General features: G+C 33.9%; 1 protein-coding gene across 9 annotated transcripts in view; it reads right to left on the minus strand.

Annotated features, from left to right (window-relative positions):
- The window catches only part of FAM76B (family with sequence similarity 76 member B), a 106,326-nt gene that overhangs the window by 87,976 nt on the left and 3,860 nt on the right, over window positions 1–14,490 (minus strand). For 4 of the 9 annotated variants that reach the window (XR_010407027.1, XM_064577175.1, XM_064577177.1 and 1 more), the window contains exons 5-9: window positions 12,447–12,646; window positions 8,891–8,938; window positions 8,618–8,698; window positions 7,818–7,953; window positions 4,955–5,056 (exon numbers count right to left, since the gene is read on the minus strand). Coding sequence is in view for 7 of the 9 variants with exons in the window: in XM_064577175.1 (XP_064433245.1) it covers window positions 4,955–5,056; window positions 7,818–7,953; window positions 8,618–8,698; window positions 8,891–8,938; window positions 12,447–12,646 (567 nt within the window). In the remaining 2 variants the exon portion in view is untranslated. Of the gene's footprint in view, window positions 1–3,341; window positions 3,442–4,174; window positions 4,256–4,954; window positions 5,057–7,817; window positions 7,954–8,617; window positions 8,699–8,890; window positions 8,939–12,446; window positions 12,647–14,490 lie in introns of those variants that run through there. The other 5 variants (XM_064577176.1, XM_045894651.3, XM_045894653.3 and 2 more) reach the window with 4 other exon arrangements.

Consider the following 14,490-nt stretch of genomic DNA (forward strand, 5'->3'; position numbering starts at 1 on the left):
TCACTTGTACAACAAGATTTCATTGAAACACTAAGACCAGATCAAAGAGTTGGTATATTAAGGTTCATCTCTTTAATGCTGGATATTGGAGAAGGAATATTCTAGATTGGTTTATCAGCCCCTTTTGTAAATGTTGATATAATTTAACTATTGTTCAAAGATACAATCAGTTAGAAAAAAGGCAACTTAGGCAATCCATTTGAGAGGGTCAAATTTTAAATAAGGAAAAAAGGTCTGGCTCTTTAACTTAAAAACATAAAATGAAAACTATGAAAATAAATTTTATAATTAATGACTCAAGTAATGATTTGGGAGGAATACTGCCCAACAAACTGTACAAAGTGTTCCATTTGATGTTTACCTATTTATAGAATAAGCAAAAGAGGTCCGTTTTGCAAAAATATTCACACTTTATCACTTTGCCAAAGGGACCCTCTCTCAACTTAATGCTATTCAACTAATTTTTTTTGAAGTATCCATCAGAAATGCCCTCTCTGATCTCATTTTTGTTTCTTTAATTGCCATAACAGTAATTAGGTACTGGCTTTGATGTAATTTGAACATCTATACATCATCGTTTTCAGATCTGTGAAAGGATGAAATTATTTTTCAAAGACTCCAAATTTCACTTTGCCATTGCTCTGAACTGAATGTGCCCTTCATTCAAATGTTCTACCCGCCAAAGACACTGTCCTTGAGCCAAAGCACTATAACAATCACCAGTGTTTAGTGAAGAGGAATGTGTAAAGAGGGACCTTCAAGTGAATACTCTCATATTTTGACTGCCTTTGTCTCCCTATGTGATCTCTTAACTGTGGAAACACAGGTAATAAGAACCCTCCATATATACAAATACATTAATGATCAAACACTTTTGGAGTTTTTGAGCCAAAATGAGGAGAGTGTTGACAACAGACTAGAATCTGAGTGCTGCCCTAAAAGCAACAAAATTTTTCCTCTGGTTTACGTAGGAAAACCATTTATTTTCCTTCACAAGTCTCAAGATTTTTTATTATCTAGATAATACTTTTTTTTTTAACCTCAGGGCTTCATCTTCTACTCTAATTTTGGCCTTTGTATGGCAAGATAACACCCTGCCTTCTCTGTACACCATCTTAAACCAGTTTCGTGAAACATAACCTTTTCCAAAGCTTTGTATTTCCACTCCACCTTTCTTAAACCAAACTCTCCCCAATTAATACCCATTACCTCCTAAATGCAAATATTCTTAGAACGATTTCATATTTGCAAACCTAACCATTTTTATGTTCGAATGCCTGACAGAATTTCTCTCTATTCAATAGTTGTTAAATAAGGTGGTAATTAAAAGTTTCAATTTCAGGGGCGCTTGGATGGCTCAGTTGGTTAAGTGTCTGACTCTTAATTTCAGCTCAGGTCATGATCTCAGGGTCGTGAGATCGAGCCCCATGATGGACTCTGCACTGGGCATGGAGCCTGCTTAAGGTTCTTTCCCTCTCCCTCCATTCCTCTGCCCTCAGCCCTCTAAAAAAAAAAAAGTTTTAATTTCAAATCCAATTTCAATTTTAAATCTAGAAAAATCACGAAGAATTTCATAGGATTTTGTTTTCCCTTTAAAATTAAACAGCTTGAGAAACTCAGAAGACAAATAAGGAGAATTCCGGGTAGTTAGCAGTAAGTCAAGTGAGTACACTTAATGATCAACTGGTTTATTTCTCAGCTGACCAGTCCTAGTCAGTGTAATAGTTTTAAATTGTTTTCTTTTTATTGTTAGCCACATTATTTAATTTGTAAATACAATAGATTCTCTTTGCCAAAAACAGAAATCTTAACAGAATTTTTAAAATACAGATTAATGAAGGGCATAAAAAAATGGTATGTTTGCAAATGTGCCTCAAAGAGCTTGCCATCAGATCTCTAAGTTATATTTATCCAAAACCTTTTATGTACTGACAATATTCAAATTATCTTTTCTTAGTCATCAATAAGAAGCAAACACAAAAATCAAAGAGTTTGTAATTTTCACATTCTAAATACGAAACACAAGAATTCAAACATTAGGTGTTGAAAGCAGTTTTCCCTTTTAATTTTTTAGCAGCTAATTTTCAATTTGCATTTATATATTCGGTCTCCTAATTGCAACACTAATAAATCTATTTACTGATAAATTATGTAAGAAAAAACCCTTAAGAAAAATTAACAATTTATCAGTTGTTAAATGCAGATAAGTCCAAATGTGTCTTATTCTAATTTAGGTACATTAAAAATGTATTTTACAATGCAATACTTAAATATGTATGCATTTAAAATTTTTATCCTAATGTTACTTCTTTATTATGTACCCTGCAAAAAAAATCAAAAAATTTAAAATTCTTAACAAGTTAAGCTAAAAATGTTTAGAAATAGTGGCCTAAAGGAAAGACTATCTGGAGTAACACAGATCCTGCTGTGTAACCTGGAGTCTATTTTCTCATACGTAAGACAGAAACCTCACCACCACCTCAAGAGGAGTTGAAAGAACTAATCAAATATATAAAACACTTAGCCTAACACAGAGGCTGATACACAGAGGCACTCAAACCTTAATCCCCTTTCCCCCTTCATTAACTTCACTCCTAAACAAAAAGTAGATTTTTTATTTGGTATTCTGCTAGGACAACTTAGGTTGTTTGTTTACTTTGGTATTTTGCACAATTTTTTCTTGTGATGCTCCCTGCTTATTTCCCAGGTTTAATAGTTTAAAATGTTTTGAGAACTATTAGAACATAGTAAATTTTCTGCTACAGGATTGTTACAACAAAAAGGTAAGAAAAATAGTTAATTCTGTTTACTCAACTAAATGGAAAACCCTACTAGTACATGGCTGCTGTAGGGACTACAGTTAAAAGAGAGTACACAACTGTAACAGAATGTTTCTAGCAATTAACACAAAAGATATAGGAAGTGGTCAGATAACAAGGAACAGAAACCTGAGTGACCTGAGGTGGTGGGAACACAAGAGAAAGTACAGTTTAATCTGAGTCACAAGATGTAGGTTTCTATGTCAGTTCTAATTAATTATGTGACCACCATTTCATCTGTAAAGTGGGAACTCAGTTATTATAAAAAGCAAGTAAGACAGCCTATGTAAAATCATGTTAGAAATGTCATACTTCTATCTAAACATTAGTTGCTATTCTATTACAGTTCAGCTACTGACCAAGAAGAGTTACTAGGCTTAAGATACCAATCAGGCTAAGATGTCAAAGAGAAGGTCCCCTCTGTTTACAACAACAAAATAAAACAACAAACTGCTCTTTTGGACAGTGAGTTGTACTAAATTTTATCATAAATTTAAGTATTGCTCACAGTTTTTCTGTTACCTCAATTCTGGATTTACTCCAGAGTTTTGGTTACACCACTTTAAATCAGAGATCATCATGCAGAAGATTCTGTTGCCAGGTAATCATTCAGCAGTAATAACTGAATGAGAAAAATAAGAAAATCATAAACCAAATGTATACTGGTGGATAATGTCCAAAAACCCAATTATATGGGCAATTTCTCAACAGAAGGCAGATGGACATTTCCATAAATCATTCATTCAACAAATTATTTGAGTGCCTACCATGTGCCAGGTTCTACACAAAGTTTCTCTTTAAAACTCTTTGTAAGACTAATGTTAAGACTAGGGCTGTAACTGAAATTCAGGTTCCTAAATTCATTTTACAATTTCATGCAATTTAAGCCACCTTCAAAGAAGTATGAGGAATACAAACCAAAAGGCAGGACTAGCACATATACCCTGGTTTTACAATGAAAAAAACAAAAACAAAAAAAACCTCAGGGCAGTATTACTCTCTTCCTTTCCAAGCTGCACCCTCCCATGAAGTCTAAACTCTATGTGCTGACATGCATCCTCTTTGCTTTTAAGACTTAAAACTACTAAAGTTTAAAAACCCTGTTACCCAAAGATTAATTCCTCAGATGTCAGAATGTATAAATCGACAGAACATGTAATTAATTTAATGTGGTCTGATTTCTAAATTTATGAAACTGAGGTGAGAAAAGGCTTAAATAAGGGAGTAATGTCTATCCCTGCTGGATGCTCTCCATCTCCGCATGCCGGACATCAGATACTACCCTCTCTGTCACTATGGTGACTCTTGGCTTCACCATTCAGTTGTTCTGTATATTGAAATCCTCCTGAATATACCTTGCAGTAATCTTGGGAGGCTGGCCTTGGCCTTGATCACTAGAGGCTCCCTGCTGCAGCACACAGAATCCTATTTGGCACCTTAAAAATCACAGTACAAAGGTTAAAGTGCACTCCTTTGCCTTTCATCACTGCACGTAGCATAAATTTCCTCCACTTGAGGCCCCTAAGAATTGGTTTTGTACACCCACCTCCCTTCCCATTATCTGGGCAGAAACACGAAGAATGATTGCACAATGTACTAAAGACCTTATTTTCACCTTAGTTTCATGAATCCGATCTTTAATTTTTTGTTTTTCACGCAATGATCAATTGAACATACTCCACTGGTATCCTCCTCTAAAAACCCCGTAACGAGTCTAAGCAAAAGTTTTCAGAATTAATATACTGAATCCCCTTATCAAGTGATTTCAAGCAGTAACTTTTAATGGGAGCAGGATTAAGAACTGGTAGAAAGTCAAAATCAGGGGCGCCTGGGTGGCTCGGTCGGTTAAGTGTCTGCCTCCAGCTCAGGTCATGATCTCAGGGTCCTGGGATCCTGTGACAGGCTCCCCACTAAGCAGAGCGTCTGCTTCTCACCCTCCCCTCTACTCCTGCTCTTGCTCACTCTCTCTCTCAAATGAATAAATAAAAATCTTTAAAAAGTCAAAATTGAAGCTGAAAATGCACCAAATACACATAAAATTTAGGGATACCAATACCAGTCTAAGACAGTATTATTAACAATTAAGCAAGGTCAGCCCTCCTTGCCTAACAGTTCATATAAATAATGTCATTTACCTGAAGTTGTTCCACAGTTTCTTTGTGAGCTTTTTCCATACTGTTCATCTTTGTTCTCAAATTTGACTCTTGGTACTGAAAGTCTGCCTTTAGTTCAGTTAACTGAGAAACAGATAAACAAGCATATAAATTTATATATGCTCATGTGTAAAAATATATATATGCACACATCATTTTAAACATTCATTGTAAATTCACAACACGTTATAGAAGTGGAAGATGTCAGCAGTTTCCTAAGTTTTATAACTTATTTAGAATTTGTTTTGTGAAATGAAATTCTATTTTATTATAGTATATTTTAAAGTTAAGATAACACTGAACTGTCAGTAAAACTTTTGAGAAGATGCCTTTTTCTGTTTCAATTTAAAGATGGCTTCACTGGACACAGAGTTTGGCAACTGGAATGCCAACAGGAAAGTTTAATGGCTCATATTGGGGAAAAATGCTTCAATTACAACATACTTCACATTATATATAAACAAAGTAAATGTTAAAAATGGTGTCAGGTTAAAATAATCTTTCAATGACAAAAGAAGAAAATTTCACACTGGACAAGTACAAAAAGGAGTGGTTTTATCAACTATGAGCTATACTGCCTTTTACTTTAAAATTTACATCCGGAATTATGTATCTAATACCACCTAAGGCTTGAGGTAAAATGGAGAACAAAGCACAGAAATACAACATGGAATAAGAAAGTTAATTTAAAATTTTTGCTAACTTAGACAAATGTAAGAAAAAAAAATCAGTGGTTTGAGGAAGCTACATTTTCTTCTTAAATATCAATGACATACATAAAAATACATAATCCTTATGACCTTGACCTAAAAAATAAGTTGGTATTATATAATTTCATTATCAGAACCATGAAGAAGAAAGCTTCTGGTTATTTTTAAATGGTTTCCATTATATATAAACTTTAAAGGTTTGCACGTTCTTTTTTTTTTGTATAGATATATAACAGCAAAGAGAGAAAGGAAGTCATGGTGTATTATATTCTTACTGTCTGAATAAAAGCCCTTGCTTTTGCCAAATTCAAAGAATAACTGAATTCTCTGTTTACTAAATTACAAAGGAATTCCTGTTCTGAAATGTCAATTCACATCAGATCAGCTAAGATAATTATTCTTGTCACTCCACTGTGTGTTGCCTTCAGATTATGAATTTCTGGAAGATAAGGATCATGTCCAATTTATTTATTCATTTTTGTATCCTCATGATCACTAGAGGATACATGGCTGGCTCTAGAAGTCATTGAATAAAGTGAAATAAATTTAAGAAAATATCTTGGTTGCCTTAGATTTACATTATAAGAAAAAAGAGCAAATACGTAGCAAAATATTTTAGGCTCAGAATTATTATTTTCCTTACAACACTGCCTATTTCCATTCCCATTATTTTTTTTTTAAAGGAACACTAACAAAAGCAGAAAACTTTCACAAACTGCACTAACACAGAAGAGTCATGCTATGAAAAAAAAAAATCTAATAGAAAAGTCAAAATTCCACAATGCATTACTACTTGTTTTTGGAATTGTTACTTTATAGCAAATTTACTATTTTATTCAACTTTTACCTAGATTACTTAGGTTAATATAGATAAATCTTTGTGCACAGAAATGTCTTTAAAATTTTGTGCATAAAACAAATTTCCATAAAAGTTCATTAATTCAAAAAATTCTGTTAATCAAAAAGAACCATAAAAAGACACTCCTAACTAACCTATTCTTATGTCAATCCTAAATTTCATATACTGAATTTGCTTAAACTAAGATACAAATATATTAAATTTAAATCCACTAACCATCAAGGCACAGGAAAATTTAACACAAAAGTTGTTAAATGCCAAGCTCAGATTCAAGCACCACTACAGATACTCAGAAATACAAATAATTCATACACATATTTATAATTAAGTCTTATTCATAATTTTAAAAGGAATGTTTTTAATGTTCTCCTATTGCATAAGGCATTTGAAGTAAGTCAAACTTACAGAATAGTCTACAACTATAAACAAGTACAAAAGTTGGTTCTACGCTCAAAGATGACCCAACACGAGTAATAGCAGCTATGAGCATTTATACATGGCAGGAGCTGTAGTAAGTACTTTATATTTCCATTTAATCCTAACAACCATCTCCTGAGATGGTATTAATACTCTCATTTTTAAAAAACTGAGGACCAAAGATGTGAAACCATTCTGCTCAAGTTCACATAGAAAGTGTTGGAACTTTTCACTAAATTGACAATATATTTGATACTCCTAATCTAACTGACAAAGTCCTCAGAAGTACACTTAGTTCCTACAAAATGATCTTAGACACCTACTGCTAATCACCACACAGGACATTTCCATAGCACTACTTTTCACCAGTTATTTGATCTGGATTGAAATACACGATTGGTATGTCAAGGACTACACTCAACTACTTTCTCAGATCACAAGAATTTACATAATATTCCATTTACATGTCATTTCCAAATTAAGACATTAGGCTTACTTTTAAGCTACAGGTTACTGGAAGCTAATGTTCAAAACTTATAATTCTAACTAGCTCTCAGTTAATTCTTAGAACTAAAATTCTGAAAGACCTATTTCAGCCATAATTCATAAAATTATGAGTAAGACTTGATTATAAATATGTGTATGAATTATCTCTATCTCTGAATATCCATAGTGGTGCTTGAATTCACCATTTTCACCTAACTTCTTTAGACGGCTTATGTTCCAATTTGGTTTTTGTAATGTGTCTTGTAAGAATCATGCACAACATTACCAAATTATTAAAGTCTAATAAAATTTGCATTTTCAAGCAGAACTCAAGATGTAAATCTTACCAGGCTTCAGTGAACCATGTTCTTACCTTTTTATCTTTTTCTAAAATGGTCTGGTCTCTCTGCTGTAAGAGACGTTTAAGTGACATCACTTCTTCTTTCAGTTGACTTATAAGGACAAAATTGTCTGTTCCCCCACTATCTGCTGACTGATTTATAGAGCTACTAAAAAGAAAAAAGTAAAACACAGTTAAATGAAGTAGAAGGAAAATTAGCAGGTGTTCAAATTGCATAAATTAGACAATTCCACAAACATCCTTAAGGCTAATGCAAAAAAATATGTACCTGACAGAAATGGATGCAACTGGCAAATTACCTTACTAATGGCACACATTACATACACCTGCAGAAATATAATTCAGTATTAGCTTTTAGGGGGTCAATACTTCTAGTGTAAAGCAATAGGCAGCCAATTTGTACAGTAACATCAGCAAACTTTTGGCTAATGAACTAAAAACAAACTCACGCTCATAATACTTTAAATTTAAATACATTTTCCAAGCAGGTCAATTTAAAACATCACAATTAGATTTTTAGATCTGTGTTTCACTGAAGAATAATTAAGATCAAGAGAATGTTCTATTCAGATTTGTTCTCCTTTTTTCAAAACCCAATGTATTCCCCAAATAGAACAACAGTTCAGTGCCACTTGCTTATTGCCAAAATTAAGTTAAAAATTTTAACTAATTATGGTTACTTTTCTAGGTGACTCAAAAAAGTCAATGAAGAAGATACATGTTTCTATTCTTTTACCTAGTAATAACTGGCAATCAACTGTAACTGTTCAACTAACTTGAATTTTCGTAGCGCTAAAGGAATTCATTTTTACCTATCTCCATTAGATGGCTTAGATTCCAATTTGGGCTTTTTCTTTGGAGTTTCATTCTGAATTGCTGCAGAGGATTTATGGCTGAAACCAAACATTAATAAGAATAATTAGAGTAAAAAGGGCAGAGGCACCAAGTGATGTTATTCTTCTTCCCCTAAAATATTACCGAATATCATTGATTTTTTAAAAGCATAAGTAACAAAGTTAAAGGGATGTCACGTTAAAAAAAAAATATGCCTCAAAATGCTTCAGAAAATATGTTAACATATTTACCTCTGTTTCCACAGTCCCTGCTCTTGTTCTGGACTCAGATTGCTGATTCTGAAAAATATATAAATGACATCTAACAACAACATTTATTTAATACATCTATGCTTAACAACATTCTTCCTAATGGACTCAAATTACGTATGTTTAGAATCTTTTGTTCAGAGAATGCATATTCAATTAAGTTTTTGAACTAAAGCTAATCACATTCTGTTAAGTTCGATTCTAATAACTGGTAGTCAATTGCTACTAAGTTCTCTAACAAAGGTACAGTGACAGGGATTAAATTCTTTTTTTAATCATTTTCCAAAAGTCAATTTAATATCATACTAAAAGTTGGGGTATATAAGCATGAAAGTATGACAATCATCATACTTAGGGTGCCCTTACTATTTCAGACAAAAAATGTTCTATCTTTAAAGTTAAGGCCTTCCTAATAATTAATCCTATCTGGAGATTCCTCCTTTAGAGCAACTCAAGTTGCTCAGAATAGTGTGTCAAGTTCAACCAGGAAATATCTTAATTTGTTTCATTCCTAGTTTTCCTAAGAACCCTCTCCAAAGTCCCTAGATGTTTCTTCAGTTAGTACTGTGGAACAGACATACCGAAAATACTGGGAAATTTCATATTAAGAACTGATTTTACTTTTATTTATAATTAAATGCTGTATTACTAATTCTTTTCTATTATGCCATAACACTAATAATGACTTTATAATTCACTATGAATCAAGTTTTCTTGCAGTTGCATATCAGCCAATCCTGCATTAACCCCTAGTTTATTGACTCAACATGTATAGAGCATACCAGACGCCACATATTTTTACAATGTAAGATGTTAAAAAAACCTAGGCTGTGTGACCTTTTGCCAGTTACTTAAAATTCCTGAGCCTTAGTTCCCTCATCTGTGAAATGGGTATAATTTATACCTTATAGGGATATCAGACTTAAATGAGTTTATATAAAAACACTTCATACATTACTAGTGTATATACAATAAATAAAAACATGTACATATATTTGAGTATAAAATTTACTATTGCAGCTGTATAAGTTTTTCAAGCAAGAAAAAAAAAATCAGACCATGTTCTTAAAAATCAGCTGTAAATAAAATACTAAGTTGGGGAAAAATGCTGTAATTCCATAAACCGGAGTTATTATTTATTTGTGGCCATAAATGGCAACACTACTGAGGAATTCAGTTGCCCTTTCTTTTTACAAATTTCATCATAAGAATTAGCAAACCATATAATCACACATGAATTAACAGCACTATCCAGATCTCAAAGTAAGAACAATCACATTAGTAATGGCTTAACAAAAACACCTGGAATTCACATCCTTGCTTTCTGAGGTGGCCATTCCCGGATCCCGATTGACCTGCTTTTGCTCTCCTCTATCTCCACCCATCACTACATATCACAATATGTACATCCTCATAACTGTTCTAACCTACTAAACTTACAATAGAACCTCACAAACTGGTTGCCTACTCATTAAACGGTCTATATCCATCAAATACAAAACAGTATTTCTATTTCTTAAGCAACAAAAAGGAAAAAAAATTAAAGGTCAATACCATCCTTATTCCTTTTACTTTTGACACCTGTTTTTCTTTCTACAGATTAAGTTACTGTCATAGAATTTGATCTTTATAAACATACCCTGTGTCCTATCACACACTAAGAAAAATTTATCTATAAAGAACAGGGGAAAGGGACACTTCAGTTGAGTTTCAGGAGTAGGTCTGTTATAGTTACTTTGTCACAGTTTTTCTTAAAAAGGCAAAATCAAGAAAGATTTATGTTCCTTTGTTCCTTGGGATATTCTGACAGAGGCACCACAAGATTTCTTCAAAAGAGACAGATTAGAAGTCACAATGCACTCCACCACTGTGACATGCAGAAAGTACAACACCAGGGTAAGGCAAGTGAAAAAATTGCTAAGTAAACATCAGTACCTCGATAAAACTTCATAATATGTGCTTGCCTACAATTTAGAATCAAATTTTGTTAATTAGTACTACATTATATTCTAAAAATGTGTTCTTAAATGTTGTAGGCATCAATTTTCTATAAATGAAATTATGTTTTATCTACCTAGAACTTTAAAGACTCATAGAGAAATTCAGGAGAAAAACAAGTTCTTCTGAAAACTGGTTATCATGTCCCTGTTTTGTCCATTTTGTGTTTAATTTGTGCTTTAATATTCTTGATTTTTCCATGAAGACTAAAACCACAGTTCAAAAAACTTTATGCTACACACATATTACCACTATATAACTTTCTCCTCCCAAGGCACTTTAAAAATCAAGTAGTTGTTTATATTTGAATAGAATTCCTGCCTATGTGTTTTTAAAAAAGCAGCAAAGTACTGCTAATTTAAAAGATTATTTTCAGGGGCGCCTGGGTGGCTCAGTTGGTTAAGCGACTGCCTTCGGCTCAGGTCATGATCCTGGAGTCCTGGGATCGAGTCCCGCATCGGGCTCCCTGCTCTGCAGGGAGCCTGCTTCTCCCTCTGACCCTCCCCCCTCTCATGTGCTCTCTGTCTCTCTCATTCTCTCTGTCTCAAATAAATAAATAAAATCTTAAAAAAAAAAAGATTATTTTCACACTTTTGGAAACTTCAAGATTTAGAATGCTTCTATCATGATCACAAATGATAATCTCACAATCTGTTCTACAAAAACACTGAATGTACATATCCTAGTCACTGATAAATATAACTGCATAGGACTATAATTTGTATTTATAACTGTAAATACAATTTTTACACGTAAAATCCTAACAATTATTTAAACAAAAAAAGAATATTGAGGACTCTGATAACATAAACCTATGAAGTATTAATGCTGGTGTACCTGTATTTTTACTTCATATGATCAAAATTTTATGTAATTCCCTAAATGTACTATTCTTTATTTTTATGGTAAACAGCTTAACACACTCCAGGTATATAATTTTATACAGGCTTACCTCAAAGATACTGTGGGTTGGGTTCTAGACCATGCAATAAATACTGCAATAAAGCAAGTCAAATACATTTTTTGTTTCCCAGTGCACCTAACTTATGTGTATACCATACTATGGTCTATTAAGTGTGCAAGAGCATTACATACCTTAAAAAAGTAATTAAAAAATTGCTTAAAAATGCTAATGTCATCTGACCTTTCAGCAAGTCATGAATCACTGATCACAGATCACCATAACAGATTTAATAAGGAAAAAGTCTGAAATACTGTGAGAATCCAAAATGTGACACAGAAACATGAGTAAATGCTGTTGGAAATGGTGCCTACAGACTTGCTCAACGCGGGGTTACCCCAACCCCTCAATTTGTAAAAAAATGCAGTATCTGTGAAGCATAATAAAGCAAAAATGTGATAAAACAAGGTGTTCTATATACTGAATAAAGTAGGGAAAAGGCCCTAAACACTCAAGAAGCTTACCATGTACAACAGAAACTAGACTTGCACAAAAATAGTATTTGCAAAAAGTTAAACAGCAATACTTGGCATTAAATTGCCAAGAGGATTTTAGAAACCCTGCTTTCAAAGTACTTACTTGTGGTGACTACTGCTGTGACGATGGTGATGGTGATGATGGTGGTGGTGATGTTTTGAATGATGCTGGTCTTTCTCGGTAAGAGATGAAGAAGATGAGTTTGAATGTGAAGATCCCAGGCTCTTCCTTTGTTCTTTTGTCTTCTGTAAAACTCTCTTGTATGATAAAGTACAGAGCCAGCATAACAACTTTCCATCAACCTTTTTAAAGAAAATATTTGTATTAAATTAAATGTACCTATAAACTGAGTTTAAGTGAAAAATAAACTATTCAACTTCTAGCGTAGGCGCACACACACATGTGCGCTCTCTCTCACACACATGCACACATACACAGATCGTTGCAAAATGGTAATAAAATTAGACTATTATGAAACCTGGGAAAATGCTCATTTGGTATGTCATGAAATTGGTGAGGATGATCTATGGACTGCCATTAGTTTTGAGGCATTTTTTAATTTGGAGAGAAAAGTTTGTTTTCTTATTACTGGGAAATAAGCCTAAATTGACATACTTCAAAGAATCTTACTAAGCACCAGCCTGAATTCTTAAGTCACTGTGCAATTACTAAAATCACAAAGTAATTCCCACTACAGTGAAAACTGTTAGTTTATAGAAACAAGGAGACCTTGAATGACATATACATTTGATTCTCATTATTGGCAGGTTGCCCATTTGCAAATTCACCACCTACTTGCTAAAATTTATCTATAACCCCCAAATCAACTTGCAGTGCTTTCATGATCATTCACGAACACGCACACAGTAGCAAAAAATTTCTGTAGCCGGAGAGCAAACAATCCCTGCAGAAGTTTAACAAGGTGACACTCCGCGGTCGTCTTCTTTCCACTCTTACACCACAAACAAGTGTCCTTTTCACGGTCTATTTAGTGGCATGTTTTCTGCATCTGTGCTTTCTATTGATGATTCCACTGCTTATAATGGTCCCCAAGTGTAGTGCTGAAGTGATGTATAGTGTTCTTTAGCGCAAGAAGGCTGTGATATGCCTTATGTAAAAAATACGTATCTCGGATAAGTTCCGTCAGGCATATAGTGCTGTCAGCCATGACTTCAATGTGATCAAACAACAATTTATATTAAGATGTCTCTGATCAAAAGGAATGAGATCTTGCCATTTGCAACGACGTGGATGGAACTGGAGGATATTATGCTGAGTGAAATAAGTCAAGCAGAGAAAGACATGTATCATATGACCTCACTGATATGAGGAATTCTTAATCTCAGGAAACAAACTGAGGGTTGCTGGAGTAGGGGGTGGGGTGGGAGGGATGGGGTGACTGGGTGATAGACACTAGGGGGGGTATGTGCTCTGGTAAGCGCTGTGAATTGTGCAAGACTGTTGAATCTCAGATTTGTACCTCTGAAACAAATAATGCAATATATGTTAAGAAAAAAAAAAAAAAGAAGATAGCAGGAGGGGAAGAATGAAGGCGGGGAAATCGGAGGGGGAGACAAACCATGAGAGACTATGGACTCTAAGAAACAAACTGAGGGTTCTAGAGGGGAGGGGGGTGGGAGGATGGGTTAGCCTGGTGATGGGTATTAAAGAGGGCATGTTCTGCAAGGAGCACTGGGTGTTATGCACAAACAATGAATCATGGAACACTACATCTAAAACTAATGGTGGTATGGTATGGTGATTAACGTAACAATAAAAAATTTGAAAAAAAAGAAAAAAAAAGATGTCTCTGAAGAGAAACATCCACAAAACAAGATTAAGTATTGATCGAAAGATTACCATGTTGTGAACAGAGGCAAGAATCTAATCCTATACTGCCCTCTTAGAAGCAATAGTTCAATATTCACTAATTCAGTGTTCGCAGCAACTTTACAGAACCTATCTACCACGAATAATGAGGATCAACTGTACATGTGTCAAGGGTGAGGAAAGGAGACTTCTTTCCAAAATTAAGACAAAACCCTATAAAAATGAAATTAAATTTCTTTCTTCTACTTGTTCACACAAGAAGTGCTGGAGGGACAGGTCTTACAACTAGGGGACATATACTGCTGTGGAAGAACCT

Source organism: Mirounga angustirostris, unplaced genomic scaffold (genome assembly GCF_029215605.1).
Source record: "Mirounga angustirostris isolate CCGP_5_RB_7025 unplaced genomic scaffold, mMirAng1.0.hap1 SCAF_13, whole genome shotgun sequence".
Classification (NCBI taxonomy): domain Eukaryota; kingdom Metazoa; phylum Chordata; class Mammalia; order Carnivora; family Phocidae; genus Mirounga; species Mirounga angustirostris.